Genomic DNA, 27322 nt, shown 5'->3' on the forward strand with positions numbered 1-27322 from the left:
TCAGGTCTAGACGCCCTTCTCAGTTTGGAAACTTGAATGCTGAAGTAGTGCAGGTATACCCAAGCTCCCAAGTGAGCAGAACTCAGACTTGTTCTATTTTTTTTCCTTGTTCTTTATACCAAATTTTTAAGTTTTGTCTGAAAAATCTTTCTGGACAAGCAGTCAACTTTCAGAACCACTGGCTTAGCAGAACCTGAGAACGCCCGTGCTAGCTGTCTTAAGTTTGGTCATGAATTTTGTAAAATGACCCTGTCTTGCAATCAGGGCTCCTTGAATTCTAGGGCTGTACAAGAGGCAACTCAATGGAGGGTTTGTTTTGCTTTATGGGTTTCTAGAGTCATGCTTTGTTTGTTGTTTTTCCAAGACAAGGTTTCTCTGTGTAGCCCTGGCTGTCTTGGAACACACTCTGTAGACCAGGCTGGCCTCCAACTCAGAAATCCACCTGCCTTAGCCTCCCAAGTGCTGGGATTAAAGGAGTGCGCCACCACACCCGGCTTCTAGTCATGTTAAGCAAAGAGGCATAAAACTATATTTAAAAAAAAAAAAACATTTTAGGAATCTTAATCTCCCTCTAGTTTTAACACCCAACTCCCTGCAAATCCCTTCCTGAGGTAGGTAAAGATGTATACGTCTCCAAGCCTTGAAAAAGGTCAACTTATTTGATGTCTGTCCACCCCCAGCTCAGTTAGTCAGTTCCTGTATGATTAATGAAGGATGGATTCTATTAGAGAGAGTAAGAATTCAGGGGAATTAGATTCTTGTGTACAGAACATGCTAAAAGAATTTCACTAGTAGACATAATAAGGGAGTCCAAATGTGCAAGATTGGAAGGTGTTTTTAAGCGATATGGATTCAAGCCTTATTCAGATTGCTTAACCTCTCAGAACCTAATTGTCATTACATAAAATAGTACCTACCCCATGGAGCTCAGGGGTATATGAAAAGCACCCCAAACCGAGAAAATGCTTAATATCATTTATCTATCCTCCCTTCTCTCCCACTAGAGAAATATAAAAGTCCCTTAGTGAGGTTTGACCTGGGAGTTTCTGGAGGGGAGAAGATACCAGGAGGGAAGTGAGCCCAGGATCTTGCACACACACTAAGTCCATGCTCTTCCATTGAGCTACATCCCAGCCGAGATGAGATCTTGAAGGACACATAGGTTTAGGTGTTGGTGTCAAAGGCAACAGAATAAGCTAAGGCACACAGGAAGAAGAGCAAGAACCAAGAACAGCTACACTGGGAAGGAAGATAGGGAAGAAAGGACTGAGGAGAAAAGGCTTGTGGGAGAGGAGAAAGAACAGAACAGAAAATATTGCCCCCACAGTTACTTCTCAGCTCAAGCGTGAATCAACACCAGGAGCAGGGTCGCTGGCACAGCCTTTAGTCCCCCCCCCAGGTTCCACCTTCTCTAACGCTGGAAGTAGGGAAATACAGATGTGCTGTATGGATGGGTTGCTCTGCAGGACAAGCCAAGCTCCTCTGCAATGGAAGGCACTTCTTTATTAGTTCAAAAAGCAAGCCCGACACCGCCTGAGCTGGATCACAACAGAGTGCTATAACACTTGGCTCCTAACACTAATGCAGTTATGGGCCCTTCTGCTGTGTAAGGACCTTACTGTCCTAGAGGTCTGCTTCCTCTTCTGTATAGGAAGGGGACTCACTACTTGGCTCTCTTCTTAAAGACTTCTGGCGTTTGACAAATCTTCTACACTACTCAGGTAGAAAACTGTTTCCAGATATAACAGACCAATCTTGAGTGCTCTAAAGTCTAGGTTTTGTTTCAGGCAATACTAATGTAAACTGCATCCCATCCAAGAGGAAACAGGCTACCTGTTTCCTATTTCCTAAGATGGTCTAACTACTTCCTTCCACACTTCAGCCTGTATACTCCAATGTGTCCCCTGCCTGTGTTTTCAAGACAGTATCAGTCATGTGAGGTGCTGCTATCCACAGAGGACTTGATTGAGCGAACAATACATTATTGGGTTCTAAATACTTTCTATACAGAGTTTAAACATGTTTAATACGTCAGCAATGTGACCATATCATAAAGATCAAAAATCATGACTTGTAAAAGAATGATTGAAATAACTAAAGATATTTAATCTAGAGGAAAAATGCCTTGGGAACACATGATAGCTACTGTGAAGTACTGAAAGGGCAGCCACAGGGGGGGTGACTATTTTCTAACACCCATTAGTAAAATTAAGAGAGGTATACTCTGACTTGATATAAAGAAGATCTTTTTTTTTCTTTTCTTTACTTTTTTTTTTTTTACTTTTTGGTTTTATGAGATAGCCCAGACTGAATGCAAACTTGTGATCCTCTTACCTCGGCCTCCTAAGTGCTGGGATTACAGGTATGCACCACTATACTCAGCTTCAAAAAATTTAAAAACACTATCTAGGAGTGTTCAAGTAGTGTCATATGTCAGTGATTGGGAATATTTCATAAGCAGAAACACGAACTAGCTGCTGTCCTACTGGCAGGGTGCTTATGTTGTTCCTCAGTTAAAGTTAAGTTATGAGCAGCTTCAGTCCAATAAATTACTGTCCCTACCATCGGGCCTGTGTGTTGGTTATTCTAATGAGGGAGATCGGAAGGCAATAACATCGAATTCTGGAAATAGACAGGAGCCTTCATGAAGATATCCTTTCCGACTGTCCAAACACCCACTCACAAGTGCTCTCAAAAACACCCAGTACCTTTACTTAGCTTTACCTCCTTCACAATATGCTCAATATGAGCAATTTGACTCCCAAGCCTAGGTTTGGCCTGAGTGTTTCTTGTGAGCCATGGTTTTAGGCATAGGAATTGTTGTGGAGGGGGAGCCCCCCTACCTGCAGGGAGCTGTGACCATAGAAGTCTGTGGAAGGAGAGGGATTTAAGGAGTTTGGGGCATGTAGGCCTAAAGATTTAGGCCTGGCACCATCACTGTCCAGGAAGGGCCCAGGTGCTATGCTCTATGCATGGGCGCCATTTGTTCTTGGCAGACTTCAATCCAAGAGTTCTGTGTGGCCCAGACTAGGGATTGGGGAGAAGGCAATGGCTGCTTGGAGAGAAACCAGGCCCTTCAGTTGGAAAGGACGGTTGGAACATAGCATTGAAGTTGGCTCGGCTTTCAAGCTGTACACGGTGGGCCAGCGGAGAGGTGAGTCCACGAACAAAATGGATCCGAACCAACCCTGACTGCCCCCCAGATACCAGCCATCCATAGGAGTCCAGGTTTGGGCTGAAGCGTACCTGTGGAGAGAGCAGAAAACCCACAGAGCCTCAGAGTGCACCTGCATGAGCTTTAAAAACACATCACCACACCTTTCATCTCAGCAATCAGAAGGCAGAAGCAGGCGGATCTCTTGTGAGTCTGACACCAACCTAGTCTACAAGATGAGCTCCCCAACAGCTACTGACCCTGTATCAAAACCACCCAAAACGAACCAACCAAATAAAGCCACAATCAGGAGGACTAGACCATGTGAGACAGTCAATGAATGAGATCTATATACCATGACCCAGGAGAGAGTCAAGGCTGCTTTCCCTCCAGCCATTGCAGCTGCCTTTAAACATTTTATTTCACTGATTGTAGAGGGTGGGAGAGATAAAAGACAAGGTTCTCACCTTGTGAATAGCTTCAAGTTGCAGCCTGTCCAGGCAAAGCTGAGAATGTCCCTCTCCTTCCTGCATGCGAAGCATTGGTTCTCTACGAAGCAGATTGTGGAAGGAACTCTGGGAAACAGAAGTGGAATTCCTTAGGACTTCCTGCTATCTAAGGTTTTCATCTTTCCTAATGTCAACAATGACTTGCAGTCACAACTTACCAGATCTGTATCTTGAAAGAGCAAGTAGTGATGGTTGATGGTTTCAGTGTAGGTTCTTGCTTTGGGAGGATTGGGGGTCTCAGAGGAAGTCGAGGAGTAGTCTTGGTCTTCGGGGCTGTCCTGGTATGGTATCAAATCTGCTTTATATATAGGCTAAAGAGAAGATCAATAAGGTTAGCATCTTAAATTTTAATTTATTTATAACTGCATGTATTCACATATACCATGGGGTGCATGTGGAGGTCAAAAAACAACTTGAGGTAGTCAATTCTTTCTTCCATCCTGTGGGCCCCAGGGAATAAGCTCAGCTCATATAGGCTTAGCAGCAGTTATCTTTACATGCTAAGCCATCTCTCGAAAAAGATTTTAAATACTGAACACAAAGCAGAAAGGAAACTGGCTTACTGTAGCAAAGTCTCAAGAACGGAAAGAATAAACACACACTGAGGCTGGCGCAAGGGCTACAACCCGATGGCCTGAGGTAGAGACAGAGACCTGACTCTCCAAAGCTGCCCCTTGGCCACACCAAGCCCCATATACATGAATTAAGTGTAATGACAATAACAATTCTTAAAGAAACATGCTCAGTTCTAAAGAAGATTATACCTAAGTCCTAGCTTCAAGGACCATATCAGAGCTTGGAGCAAGCACAAGTCTGCATTCTACCAAGAGCTGGCAAGGTAAAAGATTATGGTGTAATAAATGTTCATATACTTACAAATCGTCTTTCTGCAGGTTTCTTGACATTGATTGGATTTGATGCCATATCAGGTAAAATAGCTGCAATGAGCTCCCCAGATATATCTCCTGCAGCTACTGTCCCAAGCCAGTCTGAACCTGAAAGACTCTTCATAGGAAAAGACATATTTATTTCACCTGTCCACTCATTCATTCCTGTGATAATGACTATATAGTCTGATGTTGAGGAGAGAGATACAAAAACCCAATTCTTGTCCCTAATGATGCAGTTACCATATACCTGCTCCTCCCTGTGCCCTGAATGGTGCTCTGTGTTACTGTCTGCTCCTGACTTACTACAGTAAACAATTGATCATTTCCGCATACTGAAGCTCGGGAAAGGAGAGGCTCACCCAGACAGTGCCTTTTCGCGGAGCAGTAAAGTAGGCCTTAAAACCGAGGTAACCGGCATCAATGTAATGAATTCCACAGAGCCCGTAACTGAAAAGGTGAAAAAAAATAAAATAAGCCTTCCTTCTTCTAAGAACATTGCTTGTTTCTTCCAAAATTCAGATACCTCAGCCAACAAACTCAGCTCTCCTTTCCCCACAATCTGACATGCTCTGCCCCTCAACCCACAGGGCCTGTCCCCAGAACTCATATCTTCATCTTGTCGTACGAGGCATAACAGTTGTCTTGAGCCACTGTGACACCATTATAGGGGAGCAGCCAGGAAAGCTCTGTACTCAAGAAGCGCTTGATACAGTTTATTGGTTCATAAGGTCGTCGAAGATCCCAGAATTTGATTTTCCGGTCACTCCCCGCAGACACCAGGAAATGACTGAAAAAATGGGAGATGAGATCAGAACCTATGCAGAAGAGTCCGCCTGCTACAGTTCCCCACTCCACAGCCCTCTGACTCTGTACCTGTTAGCTTTGCACCACTGAATTGTACGGACAGCCTGGTCATGGGCTAGGAAACACTGGAAGGGATAGAGCTTTAAGGAGCCATCAGAGAGCCGTATCCTTTGGAGGGGTGAGTTAGTGGGAAGATTCCAGAAAACTACCATGCCTAAAGTAGAGATAAATATGTACACATTAAAGCAGAAGTTCTTGACCTTTGGAAAACCTCTATCTCCAAAAGTATTTACATTACAATTCTTAACTGTAGCAAAATTACAGTTATGAAGTGGTAACAAATAATGTTATGGCTGGGGCCGGCACCCGTGAGAGCTGTACTCAAGTGTCCTAGCATGAGGAGGGTTGAGCACCGCTGCATTAGGAAGGCGCTAGGTTCTGTGGTCTCATTTCTTTCTTTGAGATGGCAGACTTGTCTCCTACTGTCACATCCATACTACAGTGAAAGAGAGAACAATGACCACTGGCTGAGTTCTCCCTCACAGCTCAGCTCAAACACCCAACCTGACTCCACCTAAAAGATGGCAGCAGAGTCCTGTCGGACCCTCATTTAAAAGAGTGCATCTGATGGCTGCTAAATAGAGAAATTTTTTTTTCTTTTAATTCTACGTATTTGTCTGTGTGGGAGCATGTGTATACGTGAATGTAGGTACATATAGATGCCAGAGGAGGGCTTTGGATCTCCTAGAGCAGGAATTACAGGTACGTGTAAGCACCTCACATGGATTCTGGGAAGTGAATTCAGGTACTCTGCAAGGACAGTGCATGCTTCTAAGTGCTGAGTCATCTCTTGGGCCTTGGGATAAAAGAATTTTAAAATAGTGAATATCTGCTGTATGGTGGGACATATTTATAATCTTAGCATTTGGGCTGAGGCAGGATGATCTGCCTGGGGTACACCAAAGCCCTATCTCAACATAACAAAACAAAACAAAACACAACACAACTCCTTCAGAATAGCAGCTGTCAAGCTATAACCAGTAAGTCAGACAGAGTGCTGCGTTCTTATTTGGTACTGGGGACTGACCTTGCCTCATGCATGCCAGGCAAGTGCTCCATCTCATAGGGATGGAGTTTTACTCTCCCTGCGTAATACTCTTTTGAGACAGCTTGGAGTATTCAGGTTGGCCTCAAACTCACAGCATCCTTCTGCCTCTGCCTCCACTGTGCTGGAAGAATAATTATAAGGCACCATGCTTGGCTCAGGGTGTCTGCCTGCCTGCCTGCCTCAGTAAGTTACATTAAAGCAATCACACTTACTCATTTATACAATGTCTAAGGCTGATTACATATCCACATAGAACTTAGTGCCAACAGTGGCAACCTGCTCCTAAAGCCTAAAGCCATTACTATCTGATGCATTACTCTAATTCTGCTCTAAACAAGAATAACAAAAGCAACAAGATGCAGAGGGAAGGACAACAAATGGGCACACAAAACAACTTGGCTGACTAAAACAAGGATAGCAAAGGAGAGGTGCGCAAACTTAATTCAGATAAAAAATAAAAAATAACAGACAAATCTTACAAGCCGGGCAGTGGTGGCGCACGCCTTTAATCCCAGCACTTGGGAGGCAGAGGCAGGCGGATTTCTGAGTTCAAGACCAGCCTGGCCTACAAAGTGAGTTCCAGGACAGCCAGGGCTACACAGAGAAACCCTGTCTCCAAAAATCAAACAAAGGCACTTGCTGCCAAACTCAGCAACCTGAGTTTGATTCCCTAGGGAATCTATCTACATGTTAAAAGAACCAACTTCCACAATCTTCTAAACTCCATACATCGCCCACCCATAAATAAATGTAAAAAATATGTAATTAAATATCTTTAAATTATACTTATTTGAAGAACTGGGAGATTATACCTAGGACCTAATGAATATTACAAAGCACTTGCTAATCTTTCTATTTTTATTTTTGAAATATGGTCTAAAATGTCTGGGCATTCCTTGAACTTGATGCTCCTGCACCACCAGACCCAGCAACACCTTTAAGAGGGCACTGGGGATCCCCTAGCACTGGAGTTACCCTGTGAGCTGCCATGCACTTAAACTCAGGTCCTCTGGAAGAGCTGCCAGTGCTCTTAAGCTATTTCTCCAGCTCCCTACACCTTTAAACAGCTTATATAGAATGAGCTTGTTTCTATAAGCTTGTCTTTCTTTAAACTCCTGTGTGCTTATTATCAGAGAATTTTTCTCTGCTCTATTTTATAATGGAAACATTTATATGAAATACATTAATTTCAAGCACACAATTCCATGAGTTTGGTAGCTACTTGTACTAGTCAAATAACCCCAACAAACAAGAACCCAAATATTTCCATAAATGTTAAAATTCCTTATGACTCTTTTTCTCTCTTTTGAGTGAGGCAAGCAGCTTTCTAATTACTAAACCAGTAGTCAGCAGGCACTGTGACTGTGGGTAGTTTCTTTCAGTGATTACCTGAGCTGTTTCCATGTTATGTGTCAGGAGACCTTCACTTTTTTATTGCTGAACATTCTGTTGTGTTTATCAGTTTTCCCTAATTATCTTTCAAAATTACTGTCTTAATTAGGGTTTTATTGCTATGAAGAGACACCATGACCAAGGCAACTCTTATAAATGCAAATAAAGGTACACTTGGTGCTAGAAGAGCTAAGAGTTCTACATCTTGATCTGAAAGCAGTCAAGACTGTTCCATACTGGGTGGATCCTGAGTATAGGAAACCTCAAAGTCTACTTACACAGCAACACACTTCCTCCAACAAGCCACACCTCCTCCAATAATGCCACACCTAATAGTGCCACTCCCTATGGCCAAGCATTAAAACACATGAATCTATGGGGGCCAAACCTATTCAAACCACATTCCACTCCCTGGCCTCCACAGGCTTTTAGCTATAACATAAATTCTAAATGCATTTAGTAGTCCAACTCTAAAAGTCCCCATAATCTATCACAACATTTAAAAATCCAAAGTTCAAAGTTTCTTCTGCGATTCATGCAATCTCTTAACTATAACCCCCTACAAAGTCAAAATTAAAAACCAGATCACATATTTCCAACATCATAAGATATGCATTATCATTCCAAAATGTTATAGTGAGGAAATACTGGACCAAAATCAAGACCAAAAACCAGCTTGGCAAACCCCAAACTCTGTATCTCCATGTTTCAGCTTTGTTGACTACAACACAATTCTTTCTCTTGGCTGGCTGAACTCTGTTAGTAGCTTTCCCCAGCAGGTACCCCATGGCTCTGGCATCTGTAACACTTTGGGGTCTCCAAGGCAACTTCAACTTTATAGCTCTTGTTCCCATGTCTGGGAGCCACAAACACATGATCTTCTGGGCTCTTCCAAAGGGCTTGCATCACTTCTCCAGCTCTGCCCTCTAGCATTCTAGGGTCTCACTGACTCCATTCCACTGCTGCTGCTGTTCTTGCTGGTGACCCCATAGCACTGCATCTCCAATACAGTGGGGTCTTCCACTGCAACTAGGTTGCACTTTCACCAATTGCCTCTCGTAGGTTCACTCCATGGTACCAAGCCTCAACTTCTCTGCATAACCCTTCAGTCCCAGGCCTTCAACTGCCATTGAGACTGCACATTCACCAATGGCCTTTCCTGGCCTCTCACAGTGCCGAGACTCAGCTACTTGTCTTGATCCCCCTCATGCTTTCAAAACCAGTACCACCTGGGTGATTCTTACACATCACCAAATCCGACTGCCACCATGATTTCTATCTCTGGAACACAGCTTCTTTGTACTCTCAGAGAATACATCTTAGATTTCACCTTGGTGATGCTGGTCTCTTAATCACAGCTAATTTCTTAGCTCCAGCTAACCAGCATCAATTGTCCCAGTAACCCCAGCTATTCTTGACTAAAGCCAGAGCCTCATGGGCCAAAGCTGTAAATTTCTGTTTCTTTGCTGGGGCTGGTACTTGGTTCCCTCATTCAACTAAATCCTCACCAGCTTTCTGTTTTCAGTGATTTCCTTCACCGCTTAAGCTTGGCTCTCCTGAAACTTGCTCCGTAGACTGACCTTGACCTCAAGAGATCTGCATGCCTCTGTCTCCTGAGAGCTGGGATTAAAGGCATATATCACCATGCCCGGACCTAAGCTTTTCTGTAATTCCTTTTCACAAGACCTTTATAAGCATGATTACTGCCTCAAGATCTAGATCAAAAGCCTGTATCCTTCAGCCTCAAGATCTGGATCTTAAGTGTGCCCTCCGCTGCTGGACTGCAGTTCATCCAAATACAATCAATGAGAACCCACAATAGCCCTCAAGATCCATCCCTCGTCAACCAGACACCACCACATCTCCTTATGTCCACATGAAAACAATAGCCAGGTCATAACAATGTCTAGCATGACATAACTACCCCTTGTTAACTGCAAACACAAACAATAACCACAGAAACAATTAGCTGGGTGGGATCTTGCCCCGAGGTCACCACTTCCTAATTCCATTTAAAATTTGAACACTGGATTCTACTTCCTGGTGCCCTTTTAATCTTTAAACCATACATTGTGTATCTTTCCTTTCTCAGCTTGCTACATCTGATCAAAAGACTCTTCATAAGGACAGAGTCTATGCTAGGTTATTTTGAGATTTCCTTTGTCAATGCAATTAATCTAAATCTCTTCACTTTAGCCTCAGGCAGACTCTTCAGAGAAGAGCAAAATGTGACCACATTCTACACCAAATTATCAAAACAGTCTCTAGGCCATATACTAAAATTTTCTTCTGAAATCTCTTCAGCCAGGACCCCACAGTTCCAATCTCCCTCAACGCCACTGCCCTCCATGCTTCTAGTAGGATGGCATACTAAACCCCACTTAAAGCATTTCACTGCTTTTCAAAGTCCTCACTCAAATCCACAATCCTCCAAACAAAAGTATGGTCAGGACTATCACAAGAATACCCCAGTCCTTGATAGTAACTTCTGTCTTAGTTATGCTTTTATTGCTGTGAAGAGACACCATGACCACAGCAACTCTTATAAAGGCAAACTTTTAATTGTGGCTGGCTTACAGTTTCAGAGTCAGTCCATTATCATCATGGTGGGAAGCTCAAGCACAGAGAACCTCAAAGCCCAACCACAGTTGAGTGCACCTCCTCCTACAAGGCCGTATCTCCTAACCATGCCATTATCTATGGCCAAGCATTCAAACAGATGAGTCTACAAGGGGCCAAGCCTATTCCAACACCCACAATTACATTAGTTTACTTTGTATGTGCATAGCATAGCCTGTGAATGGAGAAGTACATTTTGACTTGAGGAGTCAGTTCTCTTCTTTGACTGTGTGAGTCCTGGGGATTGGACTCAGGTTTTCATGTTTGACAGCAAGCATGTACCTTTACATTCTGGGCTATTTATTCAGCTATCCAGCTCTTTTTTTAAAAAAGAGTGTGTAAGCCAGGCGTGGTGGCACAATGCCTTTAATCCCAGCACTCGGGAGGCAGAGGCAGGTGGATTTCTGAGTTGGAGGCCAGCCTGGTCTACAAAGTGAGTTCCAGGACAGCCAGGGCTACACAGAGAAACCATGTCTGGAAAAAAACAAAAACAAAAAACACAAACAAACAAAAAGTGTGTGTGTGTATGTATGCATCTATGTGTATATATACATCTTCATAGAGGACTGTACTAAATTATGTTCACATCATTCCCTCCTTTTCTTGGAGAAGAAGACAAAGTAGCCCAGACTGGCCTAAAATAGTTATTTTCAAGGATGACCTCAAAATTCTGCATAAAATGCTCCACTACTGAACTATACCCCTAACTATGAACTTCTGATCATCCTGCCTCCACCTCCCAAGTGTTAAGACTCCAGACATGTGCCTCTATGCCTATGCCTAATTTATGTAGTGCTGGGGATTGGGCTTAGGCCATGCAAAGTAAGCACCATTCAAACCCAAGCATATGTAAAGCTTGAAGAGCAACAGGTCTCTGTTTGTTTTTACCATTATAGTATCCAGCAGCCAGGTGGTGGTGAGGCCTGGTAGGCATCCAAGCCAGGCTAAGGCACTGACCACACTCAGAGGGGTCTGAAGCTTGCACAGACCCTACCTGAAGAGTTGCCAAACACTGGACCTGCAAGGATAGAAGAGATAACTTTAGGGTTAGGAAGTCCTTATTGTTTGAAATAAGACTCTTATCAGTTTGGTTTTGTTTCTTTTTGAGACAGGGTTTCTGTTCCTCCATGTAGCCCTGGGAGTCCTTGAACTCTGTAGAGACCAGGCTGACCTCCAACTCAGAGATCCACCTGACAGTATCTCCAGAGTGCTGGGACTAAAGGTGTGCACCACCACCCAGTTTCCAATCAGTTCTTACTCCAGCAAAGGGATACATTCAGAAAAGAAAGACTCACGGTAGACTCTGTGAAAAGAGGCTCTGGGAAGATGATGCCTCACGTAAGGTAACATGCTCCACACTCACCTTGTAGATGGCAGGCTTCATAGCATCTGTGAGGGAACAAAGGCAGTACGTAACTGAGGCTCTACATCCAGAGGGCGAGCTCCTACTCAGGCCTTGCTTTGAGATCAGGATCTCATGTCTGGGCAATGACTTCTTCATCCTTTCCTGTACCATCAGCTTTCTGACTGTATCTCTTCCCACCTCACTTTCTTCCCCAAGACTACAACACCAGCTTTCCTTCTGTGAGAACTGCTGTATCCTCCACGTTGGCATCTTCTTTCTCTGTCTCATTTACCTAAAACTGTCTCTGTTTTTGCATTCTCCACTTGGTTCTTTCCTTATTGACTTAATCCTGCATTCCTATATAAACATGCCCTATTGTCTCCTCTACAGAGTTAAATACATAAAAGTCAGGGGGAACAATCCCAGAACATGGGAGATGGAAAGAGGAAAAGAAGTTCAAAGCCAACCTGGGCTATATGAGAGCCTGCCTCAAAGCACAAATGAAAAGAAACACACAGAAACCTCCCTTTGGCCCATATCCAGCAGGCCACGACCCTTTTTAACCTTCTTTGTTTCTTCTTTATGTTTCTTGAGACAGGGTCTACCTACAGAGTCCTGAAGTTACAAAGATCTGCCTGCCTGTCTCCTAAGTGATCTGCTATAATTAAACTTTCTAAAGAAATGATGTAAGGCATATATATCCAATCCCTAGGCCACATGCAGTTAACAACAGCTAAGAATGGGTCTCAACACATTAGCTGACTTTTCTTTTTTTTTTTTTTTTTCTTCAGTAATTTAACTGTGAGGTTCCTAGGACTGAACTTTGTAGATGACATCATACCATAATGTCAAAGGGCTGGACATGCCTGTTATCCTATCTCCATCTCAATCTATTCCTCCTACAGACGACCAAACATAAAACCTCCTAGGACTTAAACCCAAATGCCTTCTTAAAGACTCATTACTGTTGGGGGGAATCTGCCTTTCTTGACTCTTCCTAAAAGATATCGTATGGGTGAAGACACAGATCTCAGGGAATTCTGAGATTAGCACTGGGGGAAAAAAAAAAAAAACATCAGATAGAGGTGAGTACCACCTGTCAGCCGCAACTCTTTGCAGTCAATTTCTGAGGGCAGACTATGAAAAGAGGGAGAAATGACTGGTAAAATGCTGAAAAGGTGCAGGTAGTCTAAAAAAGAGAATTTAAGCTCAAAAATCACCAACTGAAGTTATAGTACTATCATAAAGGTGTGACTGAACATGCTTTTATGCTAGAGACTACACTAGAGGAGGTCACGGGAGGCAGACAGGCCTGAGCTCTCTGGCTACCACGAATGCAGCTATGTGACTTGCCTGGAGGCTGCTGTGCCAGGAGGGCCTCAGGATGCGGCAGGCTGAAGAGCAGTACCTTCCCATCTGAGCAGGCCAGAGCCAAGAGACCCAGGCGAGGCAGGAGAGGAGCCTGGAGGGTGAGAGCAGACCTGTGTTGAGGCTTGCTGCTTTCACGTGCCTCTCAGAAAACCCGAGCCTCTGGTCCCTTAAGACATGACATGGGTTTGCTGGAAAACCCACCCACCACACTCTATGTAACCTTCCTTCCTCCAACCCTAACAACCCCCAGGGCTAGTCCCGTCAATTAGAAGTACCTTCCGAAGGGTTTCTGGATGTTCCCATGCCCCACTGGGGCAGAACTTGAGGTCCCAGATACAGCCACTGTCACAAGCAATCCCATAGACAAAGTGGGCCCTATTGCCAGGACTGGAGAAAAAAAAATGGGAGACAGTGGGTAGGAAGAGTCTAGGATTAACGGAGCTCCACTTCCTTGACTTGCCAGCCCAATGCAAACCCCGCCCCGCCCTGTTTCTCCCTCACCCACCTGCCAGTGGCAGTGTCCCAGCCCCACCTCACCAGCTTTCTTGCTGCAATGTCCCAAGACCCCAGAGCTGCAGCAGCCCAGGGCCTGAATGAAGTTGGCTCAGTGGGTGTGTCTCATTCATGTCAGGGCTGGAGAAAAGGGCCACATACTGTGAAGCTGCTGACCCTTCAGGCACTGGGCACCAGTCCAGAGCCCAGAGTGGTCCCCCTGTGAAGAAGGACACATCCCAGCGCTCTGGATGTGCTGTGATCGAGCTAAATCTAGAGAAAAGTCAGAATAACAAAAATGTTAGGACAAAATGGAAAAGTTCCACTAGGAACAAGTATGTCTGGCGAATCTGTGATTGGAGCAGGACTCTGCCATGACTTACACCTCCCCCCCACCTCTTGTTTTTGGTTTTTCGAGACAGGGTTTCTCTGTGTAGCCCTGGCTGTCCTGGAACTCACTTTGTAGACCAGGCTGTCCCTGAACTCAGAAATCCTCCTGCCTCCTGAGTGCTGGGATTAAAGGCGTGCACCACCACTCGTGGTGCTCCACCTCCCCACTTCTTGCTCAGAGGAACTCCTTGCATCATTCAAGAGGCATGCTAAGTGCATGTCACTTTGTAAACTGGCCTACGCAAGCCTCCCTAGTCTCCCAGGGCCCAGCTTGCAGAGAAAGCTGACCACTGTATTAATAAGATTAGCCTGCTACAGTCAGGACTTTATCCTGAGTGTTACCAGGATCAGCACTCGAGAGAGGAAAAGGCTAATTGCTAGGCTTTGCAACATTAGTGTTTCCTACTTCTCTCTCCCAGTACAGAAACAAAGGCTGAGCTGCTGCTATCTGTTACCTGTTTATTCGGTAGATTGTGCCATCCTCAGGAATCCCTTCCCTTTGTACAGAAAACAGGGGAGACTTCTCCTCCTGGGGCAAGTAGGGAGCTGCTTCACTGTGGGAAGCAAAAACATCACACAATTCCCATTATACACCTTAGAATTCTTGGTCACTTGTCTGTCATCTCCTTCTTCTTAGTGATTAATACTGTCAACCTGACAGGACCTAAGTTACCCACTAAGCAGGCCTGTGGGCACATCTATGAAGGATTACCTATATTAAGCTGGTCTCTGCATATGTGAGCAATTTCCTTTTTTTTTTTTTTTTGTTTTTCGAGACAGGGTTTCTCTGCATAGCCCTGGCTGTCCTGGAACTCACTCTGTAGACCAGGCTGGCCTCGAACTCAGAAATCCACCTTCCTCTGCCTTCCGAGTGCTGGGATTAAAGGTGTGCGCCACCACGGCCAGCTTGAGCAATTTTCTTTATTCAGTTAATTGAAATAGGACAATTCACCTTAAATGTGGGCAGTACCGTTCCATGGCCTTGAGTCTCAGACTACATAAAACTAAAGTTAGCTGAGCACAACCATCCACTCTTCTCTCCTTTCTAACTGCAAGTAAAGTGTAACTAGCTTTCTCAAGGTCCTGCTTCACCATGATGGACTGGAGCCTTGACCTGTGAGACAAAATAAAGCTTTCTCCTTAATAAATAAAGCTTTCTCCTTTTCGCCTTTGCCTGGCCAGGGCATTTCTATTACAGTGAAGGAAGGTAATGCCGCTTCAGAGATACCAATCAACTTACAGTTCAGATAACAACTGCCACTTCCAGGCTACCGGAATCCACTCAGCAAACTCCCAGAATGAATGGTGCTGTTCTCGGCTAGAGAAACAGAAGCGTCATCAACGGAAGAGAAGAGAAATTCTACAACCGCACTGCCTAAGACCCTTTTTCTGAGGGTGGGAGTGATTTGTGGTTTAGGGGTACAGCAGCTACCAGCACTTGAAATATGGTCAAGAATTAGGAACCCAAGAGATTGTGCCCTTTTAACACTGTCCCTTAATAATGAATGCCAACACACGCTCTCTTTCTAGATGCTCTTTATAATCTCCCTCCCCCCAACCTCAGTCTTTGTTCCCAAATCTCACAGGTCCTTGGTGAGGTGGAGGCACTTCCAAACAGGAGCCATGATGTAATTGGGTAAGCCATTGGGAGCCATGCCCCGGCAATGTGGTTTCTGTTTCTAAGGATCAAAATAAAGAAAATATAAAAAGGAGAACATTCTAGGTTGGAAAAAGTCCCAGAGGATAGCTTTTTTCTCAGTGTTTAAATTTTCCTTGGCATTACATACCCTACTGACTACCCTATCGGCACTTAAATAGATTTCTGCTCCAGTTACTCTATTAAAACATACTCTACTCACCTTTCTTCAGTCTCCACATTTGACTCAAAGGATTCTCCTAAACATCCTCCAACTCCCGCCCTGTGGGACAGTGTTACCTATTCTTCCCACATCCAGTACTCAGTACTCCTTCATAGACCCTTCCTCCTCTGACAGGTCAGGTCAAGGAGTGTATTCTTTATACACAGTCCTAGAATCTCATCCATGTCTCAGGGATGCCTACCGCTTTTAAGCCCAATTATAAAGCTCACATCAGGCTGGAGAGATGGCTCAGTGGTTAAGAGCACTGACTGCTCTTCCAGAGGTCCTGAGTTCAATTCTCAACCACATGGTGGCTCACAACCATCTGTAATGGGGTCTGATGCCCTCTTCTGGTGTGTCTGATGACAGCGACAGTGTACTTAGATATATATATATCTAAGTACTATATATATATATATATATATTATACTATATATATGTATACTATATATATATATAGTAATAAATCTTTAAAAAAAATAATAAACAAAAATAAAGCTCACATTATAAACTTGGCGCAGTCACAACTTCTTTACAAGTTGTAAGACTACAGATCCATATTAAGGACTAAGGCAAAAAGAAAACAAAAAAATTTTCAACTAAATTAAGAAATAAATGAATAGGCCAGGCATGGTGGTGTGTGCCTGTAATCCAACTACTTAGGAAGCAGAGATAGGCAGATTGCTATATGAAATTTATACAGAGAAAACCTGTCTTAAAAAACAAAAATCAGGGGCTGGTGAGATGTCTCAGCAGGTAAGAGCACCCGACTGCTCTTCTGAAGGTCCGGAGTTCAAATCCCAGCAACCACATGGTGGCTCACAACCATCCGTAACGAGACCTGATTCCCTCTTCTGGAGTGTCTAAAGACAGCTACAGTGTACTTACATGTAATAAATAATAAATTTAAAAAAAAAAAAAAATCAGGGCTAGTGAGATGTCTCAGCGAGTAAGAACACTGACTGCTCTTCCAAAGGTCCTGAGTTCAAATCCCAGCAACCACATGGAGGCTCACAACCATCTGTAATGAGATCTGATGCCCTCTTCTGGTGTGTCTGAAGACAGCTACAGTGTACTTAGATATGGTAATAAATAAATCTTTAGACCAGAGCTTCGAGGACTGATCAGACCAAGCAACCCTCATACCCAGCAACCACATGATGGCTCACAACCATCAGTAAGCTACAATGTAGCCATATACATAAAATAAATAAATATTAAAAACAAAAAAAGAAAAGAAAAAGAAAAAGAGAAGAGAAAAGAAAGGTCAAGTATGCCTCTAAGCCCAGCATTTAGGGAAGAAAGAGACCCAATATAAAAACAATCCAGGGCTGGTGAGATGGCTCAGTGGGTTAGAGCACCGGACTGCTCTTCTGAAGGTCCAGAGTTCAAATCCCATCAACCACATGGTGGCTCACAACCATCCATAACGAGATCTGACTCCCTCTTCTGGAGTGTCTGAAGACAGCTACAATGTACTTACATATAATAAATAAATAAATCTTTAAAAAAATAAAAAAATAAATAAAAACAATCCAGTAGAGAATAATAAAGGGAGACATTCAAGGTTTACCTCTAGCTTCCACACACTAGCAAACATGGCCACATGCTTGTACATATATACATGGGCAAGTACACATATGTATGCAACCTCATTTATCTACCTAACAAAGTTCCTGTTTAAGCTGGGTGTGGTTGTCTACACCTATAATGCTAGGACTAAGAAAACTAAGGCAGGAGGACTGAGTTTGAGATTAGTCTGAACTAAACAGTATAGCTACTTTTAAAGCCATGGAACTGTACATTTTTAAATGGTAAGTTTATGTTGCATATACTTATCACAGTCAAAACCAAACAAAACTAGCGTGTGTCAGTACCTACCAACAAAAGTCTTTTCGTCCTCTCTATCAATCTCCCTACATTATCCAAGACCCCATCTCCTACTGCAATCACCTTCTGGGGAAACACCACCCCTAGAAACCAGTACTTGCCTTTCACAGCCCAGCTCAAGTGTCATTCCTCTGTGAAAGCTGAGCAGTTAGTTCCCCTCCCCCACGTCTAAGTCACTTTGTGGCATTCACTACACTGACAACTTGGAGAAGCAGGATCCTTGTTCACACATACGGTTTTCAGTAGAGAATACTCCAGAGTGAACAATCTAGACACTACATTCTTCCCTGTATAGTGTCTCCAAATACCTTGCACTTTTTTAGTTTTTCCTTTTTTTGTTACTATTTTTGGATAGTCATGAGGCCAAATGCTAACCATGGTACTCAGAATGCTATAATCCCCATATTCCCATCTTTCTGTTGTTGTTGACTCGTTACCCCTGCAGCAGGTCCTCGTGGGGTGCTTCGGGGTGCAACAGGCTCCGGATCAGACGAGTTCTCACTTGGGGCCTCACTTTCTTCCTCATCTTCACCCTCGACCTGGAGAACAAAGTCTTCATCCCGAGCGCTTCCGTCTTCTTCACCCTGAGAGGATGCTTGCCGGGTCTTCTTCGGCTTCGTGGGGCTGCTCACCTTGGGACTCTTAGGACCAGACAGTGGCGGTGCAGGCAGGGCTGTGGAGAGCTCTTCAGCTAGTTCCTGAAGGTATAGAAGTGCCCTGTGGGATAGGGTGGAGTCAGAGCCATCCTCACAAGTATTAAACAGAGCCCACATTTCTAGACTTTATTATTGTTTTATTGATCTCAGTAATGCTTTGAAGCAGCTACCAGTTTCCCCTTCCCTCCAATAGATGCAGAAATAGAAATCCAAGAAAATTAAGTGACTTGGCACAGGCCAACCAGACACCAAGGAATATGATAGGCTTTCTAACGCGAGGCCAATGCATTCTTTACTCTACCACATAGAACATAAAGGGCAAGGGAAAGAAGGAAAGGCACATAAACACTGAAATAAATTGAGTGGTAAAAGCAATGAAGACCTGGGGGAAGTCTGTGAAAAATGTGATGGAGAGCCAGGTGTGGTGGCGCACGCCTGCAATCCCAGCACTCGGGAGGCTGAGGTGGGAGGATCGCAAGTTCGAGGCCAACCTGGATTGGGCAGCGACACCCTGTCTCAAAACAAAAACAAAACAAACAAAAATGTGATGGAGTATGAAGTACAGAAAGAAATCACTTAGATACAAAAAGTTAGCAACACATACCACCAAAGTGGCTCTTATGAGCTAAAGGGTTGCCCCCACCCAGAACCCAGATACCACCCCTACTTACCTGATACCTCACCAATCTTCCCATCTCTCCAACATCTGCCCCACCTTCCCGCTTCCACCACCACCCCTGCACCAGGCTGTGCCCCACAATCCTTACACTTGGGCAGCCCTTCGGCGGGGTCGTTCCCCAGAAGGGGTCTCAAAGTCCTCGGGGGGCCTCTTTGGATGTGGAGACTCTGGCTGATCTAGGCCTTTGGACAACTTCAATAGTAGCAGGTCTCCCTTGGACTTTTGACTTCGTTTCTTAGGCATGGGGGTGGACAGAGGGTTGGACTGATCTAAGAGACCAGGAACCAGAGGGGTAGATGGAGGTTTACGTTGCTGAGGCCTTTTAGCGCCTCTTGCTGTCCTACCACCTCTCCTCCCGGAAGGCTTTGAGGCCCTAGTGTTTGAGACCTTTGACATCTCTGAAGAAAGATCTGTAGAGAAGAATATGGTCTGTGAGATGGGATCAGAGGTCAAGTTCTTTGGAGTACAGTATACTGCACCCAAGTTTTTAAGAAGCTATGAGCTCAATTTGCTCTCTTGTTTTAAGCTAAGCAAAGAGCAAAAGGCACATACCTTGCTGTTCCAACCTGGTGAGGCTTTCCTGATCTGGAGGAAGCCTCCTGTCAGAAGAATCCTCAAATCCAGGCAAAGGAGGAGGTAGTGACATCTCGATGGAAGCCTCCACACCGGACGTTTCTGAGGCCTTGACATCCAGCTGGCTTAGTTCTTCTTGTCCAGGAGAGTCTACCACAATCATGCTCCCCACGGGGTCGGCCTCCCCCAGGGCAACATAGCCGACCCCGCAGGTATCCATCAGCACCCCCCAAAATGGCTGCCCTGCACAGAGATACAGCAACGAGTGTAACAAGGAAGCTATTTGTAAAGGCTCAGACTCCCCCCTCCCCTCCCCATCTAACAACCAGAAACCCACGCATCTTGATCATTCATTCAAAAATAACTACTGGTGTGGTAAGATGGCCTAGTAGGTTAGGAAGCCTGGTGACCTGAATTCAGTCCCCCTGATCCACGTAGCATGTGTAAGGAGAAAACCAACTTCTACAGTTGTACTCTGACCTCCATATGGTCAGCCACATGTGTGGCCCCTCAAAAGACAAATAAAAGCACCTCCAACACACAAACTATTATGTTAAGTACTGTTCTAGGATCTAGTAAAGAGGCCAATTAGGACAAAAAACAAACAAACAAACAAACAAACAAAAAAGAGCTGGGCATGGTAGTGTACACCTGTAATCCCAGCTCTGGGAAGCTGAGGCAGGAGATGTTAGGAGTTTGAAACCAGCCTGGGGTACACACAAGCCTGTTTCGGAAAACAAAACAAAAAATAGGCAAGAGAGCCAGACGTGGTGGCACACGCCTTTAATCCCAGCACTCGGGAGGCAGAGACACGTGAATTTCTGAGTTCGAGGCCAGCCTGGTCTACAAAGTGAGTTCGAGGACAGCCAGCGCTACAAAGAGAAACCCTGTCTCAAACAAACAAACAAACAAACAAACAAACTAAATAAATAAAATAAATCATATTTAGACCCCCCAGCACAATGGAAAAGGAGATAGAAAGCACGCACCTCTGGGGAAGAAGCATAACCTCTTAAAACAGACTAAATAGCAGGGCCAAGCACTGTGAAGATGGCGCCAAGGCCCAACAACTATGGAAACTGAAGCAAAAAGACAATTGGAGCCCAGAAATTTGGAGCCAATTTGGGGTATAATACAGCAAGAATGTATTAAATATGAGAGTTGCCAGATGCTATCAAACAGACCAAGCTAAAGTAGGATACCCAGAGGTAACTAACACCCATTCCCGTGAATGTTAGTAAAGGAACAGATTTCCTTAAGAAGAAGAGCTGTACTGAGCTAGGTGGGGTGGAGCACTTTGAAATCCCAGCACTTGAGAGGTGGAGGCAGGAGTTTAAGGTTAGCCTTGGCTACATGAAATCATACCTTATAAAAAGAAAAAGAACAAAACAAAACAAGAGTTAAGGGTTTTCTGGATCCTAGCCATCAATGTTACATTTGAATTGGGGATAGTGGATGCCTCTGGTCTACAATACAATTAAAGATCATCCTATCACATTAAGAGGACTTTCTCAATGGGTGGTGGTGGTGCACGCCTTTAATCCCAGCACTCGGGAAGCAGAGGCAGGCGGATTTCTGAGTTCGAGGCCAGCCTGGTCTACAAAGTGAGTTCCAGGACAGCCAGGGCTATAAAGAGAAACCCTGTCTCGAAAAAAAAAAAAAAAAAACAAACCAAAAAACAAACAAACAAAAAAACAAGAGAACTTTCTCACACCAAATAATAGACGAAAATATCTTCGATTTTATGAATCCAGAAATATCAGATATATAATCACAAACCAAGGAGATTGGCAGAAGTAAAACACTGACCACAAACCAAAAATTCGAGCAAATACAACTCTCTAAGGGTCCAGTTTGGGGTCAGGACAACCTATTTGCCTTTGAAAAAGGGGAAGAAATAGTTCAAATCCCAGGAGGGAACCTTCTATAGGTTGAGACATAATTAAAAGATAAAAGAGTTCATCAGCCTCAATGGAAAGGTGTGCTCATATAAAGACTAAACGAAATATGTAAATTAAAGCTCCAAAGAATCTCGTAGCTATAACTAGATTATAAATGACAGCAGTAAATCTTCTAACTCAACTAATGAGGACACAATGCAGCCTCATATGCTAACGATACTGTATATGGTGTAACGATACTGTTCTTCAGTAAATAGAAGGCCTGTATCTCTTAATAAGCAAAAAGGATCCAACGTGAGACTTATGCAAGCAGGACAGGAAGAAAAAAAGTTGAAAAGTACCTTTCCAAAAACTATTCCAGAAAACAGAAGTAGGTTTTCAGCCAACACAAACACTACCGGATCTAAGAAACAAGAGAAAGCAATGCAGAGGGGCCTGAGAAGCAGCAGGGAAAGGAGTCAGGTCAAAATCCACAGGAAGAGAAAGAGAGCAGTCAAACACTGCTCAACAGTGAGACCAAAGGCAGGCTGAGAAAGCTCTCGGACTCAAAGAGTTAGCTATAAGAACATGATAGGCGTGGCATTAGTGACAGAAGAAAAGGAAAGACACTGGCTAACAAGTAGTAAATTGATGGGCTCTGCTGTTGTTTGTGAGGAGGGTTCAAACAATGCTTCCCTGGCTGCCTTTGACCTGACGAGAATTTGCCTGCTTCTGATGGGATTAAAGGTGTGCTCCAAGGAAGATTTTAAGGAAGACAAGTGTGATAACTTCGGAGATGTGCCAAGATCAGGAGTTCAAGACCAGTCTGGAACACATAAGAGCTCCCATCTCATAAATAAAGGAATGAGAAGGGCAAGGCGGTTGAAAGAGCAAGGTGGCAAGAGAGAGCGAGAGCTCAGCATTTAAGAGAAAAAAACCTTAGAAAAGGTTCAAGGCCAGCTTAGTCTACATCAGGAGTACTAGACAAGCCAGAGGTACATAATTAAGACCCTGTTTTAAACAAAACCAAAAGCTAATAGAAGAGAGGGATTACAGCACACTTGTAATCCCAGTAGTGAAAAGTATCACAGTCAAGAGGACGGACACTTCCAGGCCAGCAGGGACATAGTGAGACCCAGTCTCCTCTCAAACTCCCACCCTCCAAAATACTGAAAAAAGGAAGACCTTGAAATAAGGAAGACCTCAATTTATGAACCAAGAACATTTACTGGAGTGCTGCAGAGATAGTTCCACAGTTAGGAGCACTTGATGCTTTTAAGAAGACCTGGGTTTAGTTCCCAGCACCCCCCGTGGTGGCTCACAACCAACCACAACTCCAATACCAAAGGATCTAAGGTCTTCTGAGAGCACCAGGCACATAAGAGGTGCACATGCATACAATACACACAAGCAAAACACCCACGGTCAGGAATAAAGCAAAGGCTTACTGTACAAAAAAGAAATAAAATCAACAAACAATTACTATAGCAAAAAATATCTGAGTGAAAACACTACATTTCAAAAGGAAACATCTCTGCTCATCTCAGCACTTTTGGTATGAGTCGCCTACAGAGGAAAAGGCACCAGAGCTGCTTCAAAGTTCTCACAAATACTTGAAATCAGAAGAGAATTACAGCCTTGAGAAACCCTTCACTAAGCTAAGACATCATTCATCAGCATGACATCCTGGATATGCAAGTGTAAGATCCATGTAATTTTTTCTTTTCTATGAGCTAAAGAATAGTTCAGGAGTAGAGCATTTGCTTAACATTTCCCAAAATCTTGGAGTCAATCTCCAGTACAGGAAGGAACAAAGAGAGGGAGGGAGGGAGGGAGGGAAGAAGACTTGCTAATAGAGAAACTCTAATATCAAACACTGGCATCATTCACAACAGTGGAACATTAAATTGCGATTAAGTAACTATGGTAACCATAGCTACGAAACAGATTCTCACTTCAGATTTAAAGGTGTCAGTTGGCCAGGATGGTGAAAGCTTGTCATCTCAGCCCTTAGGAGCTGAAGCTAAAGGATCTGGAATTCCAGGCCAATCAGGGATAAAAACCTGTCTCCAAGAAAGTGGTCTTGTAAAACAAGTAACAACAAACCAATATTCAGACTTTAGTAAACTAAGACAAAATCAATCTGTCTTTGAACGTTTGGAAGGTGGTGGTAGCGCATGCCTTTAATCCCAGAACTTGAGAGGCAGAGGCAGGCAGATTTCTGAGTTCGAGGCCAGCCTGGTCTACAGAATGAGTTCCAGGACAGCCAGGGCTACACAAGAAACCCTGTCTTGAAAAACCAAAAGAGAAAGTTTGTAAGATAAAGATAAGAAAGTAAGTTAAGTAAGTTTGTAAGATCTTGCCTTCCTGGTTTACTACACTATTCGAACTCGATGCATGAATCAGTATATAACTTTTTTCAGTGAGTGACTCAACATACAAAAAAAAAATCCTTTTAAAAATTCACTTCTGAGGGAGGGTGTGGGGGACTTTTGGGATAGCATTGGAAATGTAATTGAGGAAAATACGTAATAAAAAAAATACAAAAAAAAAAAAGAAAAAATTCACTTCTAGTAAAAGGCAGTGGCAGTGAATGGTAGAATTCCTATTTAGGATCTGACAATACAAATTTTAAACAGTAAAGGAAGAAATGTTCAGTAAATTCTAACTAGGATTTTTATATCCCATACTGTCTGATTTCCTTGCTGCTTCAGGTTGCTAACCTGACTACTTTGGCAAAAGAAAAACAATTAGATAATACTTCATCTTAAACACGGACTCACTTCACATACACTGTTTAATACACTGGTTCCCAAAGTATTCCTATCATGCAACTGGTGATTTATCAGATAATTTTACTGGTCCAAAAACAAACATATTATTTGTACAAAAACCTGCAACTCACGTTTTCAGTTGATACTGCTAGAAACTAAAGAGTGTAAATCTGAATAGAACAACTTAAAACTATTAGGAAAAATGGCACTGCAGTTGATAGCGGTAAGCGGTAAAAGGTAACGTAAGCAAAGGTTAATTTGAATTTATGTAACAATCAATGTACCTCCAAGGGCAAAAAGACCTGGTTATGTCCTAAACCTGCCCAGAAAAGTGAATTACCTCCTGTGGGGGTGAAGTCGCCATCTCTGTCTTGTCCAAAAGACGGCAAACTTGCCGCGGGATAAAAGGACCAGTATAAGGAAACATAACTGGCCCTTGGCTGCGCCAATGGGGTTGCAGCGCGCGGGGCACAACCCCCGGGGTTAGAGCCACTTGGAGGAAAAGGCTGAGACACAGTAAGAGGGAATGAGCACAAGAGGACTGACTGCAATCAGACAGAGACACCACCACCTGCCATTCCCCAATCCTGGCCGTGGGGGCAGCTTTCGAGCCCCAGGCGAGCCCTGATTTCCCTAAGCCTTAAGATAACTGCAGGTTCACCCAAGTCCGAAGGCCCAACGTAACGAGTTCAACGTAAGCAGTGCAGAAACCTGAGTCCAGTTTACCGCGCTACATACACCGAATTGGGGAAGAAGGTAAGACCGGCTGGCAGAGATGGGGGATGCTCAGTGGCCCCAGTGGGGACGGAGGAGAGAGCTCGACGGTTCTCGGGAGAAGCGCAAAGGCTAGGAGGCGCGCTGTCTTGCGCGGGAGTAAGACGGGAATCGGGAATCGGTTCCCATTGCCTTAGCGCTACGGCAAAAGAATGGGAGGAGTAATTTTGGGTCCCCCGCACACCCCGTTGCGGTACACTCACCCGCGCCAAAGTCCTTCCGGAAGTCCAAGTTCGAAGATGGCGCCGCCTGTCGGGTCGCGGTTTTATGACGAAATCTTGATCGGCTCTTCCTTGCCCCGCCCCCGAGACAAGGTAAACGCAAGCTTGGTCTGGAACGCGTTTCCTGCCGAGCTTTCTTTTAAACTCTGTGTTCCATAATGCAGCGCGGCGCGGCACTGAGCCCTCCGACGCCCGCGAGCTGGAGCGTGGCTTCCGCGGCCCTAGGACACTGCAGGGCCTTCTGGGAATTTCAGCGACCGGAAGGGGAGGTCGGCGCCTGCGCGGCACCGCAGCTCCACCAGCAGCCTTGTGGAAAAGCATTGAAGAGGAAAGTGTCGCGCTTCTGCTGTCGCCGAGCGTTCCGACCTGCCTTTCCACCCAGGTTGCTGGCTTTGTGGAGAAAAGAGCCTGACCACACCTGATTCTTAACTACAGTCCCGAGCTTCGACGGACTAGGAGACAATCCCTCGCCCCCAGAGATCTCCTGATTTTCTGCTGCCAGTGAATGAGCCAAGACAGGAAGAAAATAAAGAGGAGGGCTTGGAAAGAGGCCAAGGGAAGAAAAGAGCGGGGGGAGCCTAGCCTGGGTGGGTAGGCTGCGCTTTTAAAGAGAGCATCAACCCAGGCCTCACGCCACTCCCTCACTGGGAAGTGGCCTCCGAGCAACAAGGTTTTCAGCCTTTTAAAACCATGTAGCTTTCACAGATCTGCCTTTACCCAGGAGGAGGGCGAATTAAAATGAACCGGAAGAGGTGAAATATGGCAGCTTTCCCCTTTCTAAATAGTCTTGTTCAATTATTCCCTTGGTTAAATCTTTACAAAGAGTAATGGTGCACGCTTATAATCCCAGCACTCCGGAGATGGAGTCAGGAGGATTAGCAGTTCAACGTGATCCATGACTACTTGGAAATTGGAAATCAGCCTGTACTATATTAGACCATGTCTCAGAAAAATGAGAAAGGGAGAAAACAATGGGGCACGTCAACTCCCAGACTAGGTACTCAAGGCTGAAGCAGGAAGATCTCTTGAGCTCAGGAATTCAGGTTCTACCAGGGTAATCCTGTATCCTACCAATTAAAAAAGGAAAAAGGGATTTAGCCAAAATCTGAAAGGAAAGAAAGAGAACACCCAGTTCTCCGACATCCTCTTATGCTCAAATGACAGCATTTTGAATGGCTGTCTTCCTCTTTTAGATAATAGCTCCTAAACATTTTATAGGGAGTAACAGATTTAGTGCTTTGATGAACAACATCTCTTAAAATCCTGCCTCTGGTTAAGTTCTCTTTGGTTTTATCACACAAAAAAATTTTTTTAAAATAACTTTGATTTTGGAAAAAGATTCTCAAAGTTTAAGATACAACAAGTGAAAGCTCTTTTCTTTCTTTTTTAAGATTTATTATTATATCTAAGTACACTGTAGCTGACTTCAGACTCACCAGAATCATTACGGATGGTTGTGAGCCACCACGTGGTTGCTGGGAATTGATCTCAGGACCTTCAGAAGAGCAGTCAGTGCTCTTAAATGCTGAGCCATCTCTCCAGCCTGAAGGCTCTTTTTTAAGCTTAACTAACCCTGCACGCAGTTGATCTGTTTCTCATTGTTGGTCCAGCGTATGTATTTATACTGAAATTCCCTTTTATGGAATACCATAGTTGGTCTGGAGCGCATCACGGCTCCGCATCAGCCTAAGTGCTCTCATTACAAGCACAAACCTCCATGTCTATCAATTCTTGTGTGCGTGTGAGAGAGAAACTATGCTCACATTCATGTGGGTGCTTTTCGAGGCCAGAAGAGGATGTTAGGTCACTTGGTGCTGGAAGCCATCTAACATGGGTCCTGGGAAACTGGTCCTCTAAAAGAGAAGCACACACCCTTAACCACTGAGATCTCTCTTCCACCCCTGTCTGACTGGGGTTTTTTTTGTTGTTGTTTTTGTTTTCT

At 44.2% G+C, this 27322-nt stretch overlaps 1 protein-coding gene across 1 annotated transcript; it reads right to left on the minus strand.

Annotated features, from left to right (window-relative positions):
- Nucleotides 1-1484: 1484 nt before the first annotated feature.
- Gtf3c2 (general transcription factor IIIC, polypeptide 2, beta) lies at nucleotides 1485-25623 on the minus strand. The gene is made up of 19 exons (NM_027901.2): nucleotides 25363-25623; nucleotides 19711-19974; nucleotides 19247-19568; nucleotides 18261-18540; nucleotides 15659-15753; nucleotides 15315-15392; nucleotides 14530-14628; nucleotides 13730-13957; nucleotides 13468-13579; nucleotides 13175-13283; nucleotides 11840-11865; nucleotides 11365-11494; nucleotides 5427-5571; nucleotides 5179-5340; nucleotides 4913-5000; nucleotides 4540-4668; nucleotides 3822-3974; nucleotides 3622-3729; nucleotides 1485-3246 (listed from the first exon to the last, which is right to left on the minus strand). Exons 2-19 carry the CDS (start codon nucleotides 19949-19951, stop codon nucleotides 3028-3030), a joined length of 2724 nt encoding a protein of 907 aa, NP_082177.2. The 5' UTR covers nucleotides 19952-19974; nucleotides 25363-25623; the 3' UTR covers nucleotides 1485-3027.
- Between the last annotated feature and the right edge of the window lie 1699 nt (nucleotides 25624-27322).

The sequence above is a fragment of the Mus musculus genome, chromosome 5 (assembly GCF_000001635.26).
Source record: "Mus musculus strain C57BL/6J chromosome 5, GRCm38.p6 C57BL/6J".
Lineage (NCBI taxonomy): Eukaryota > Metazoa > Chordata > Mammalia > Rodentia > Muridae > Mus > Mus musculus.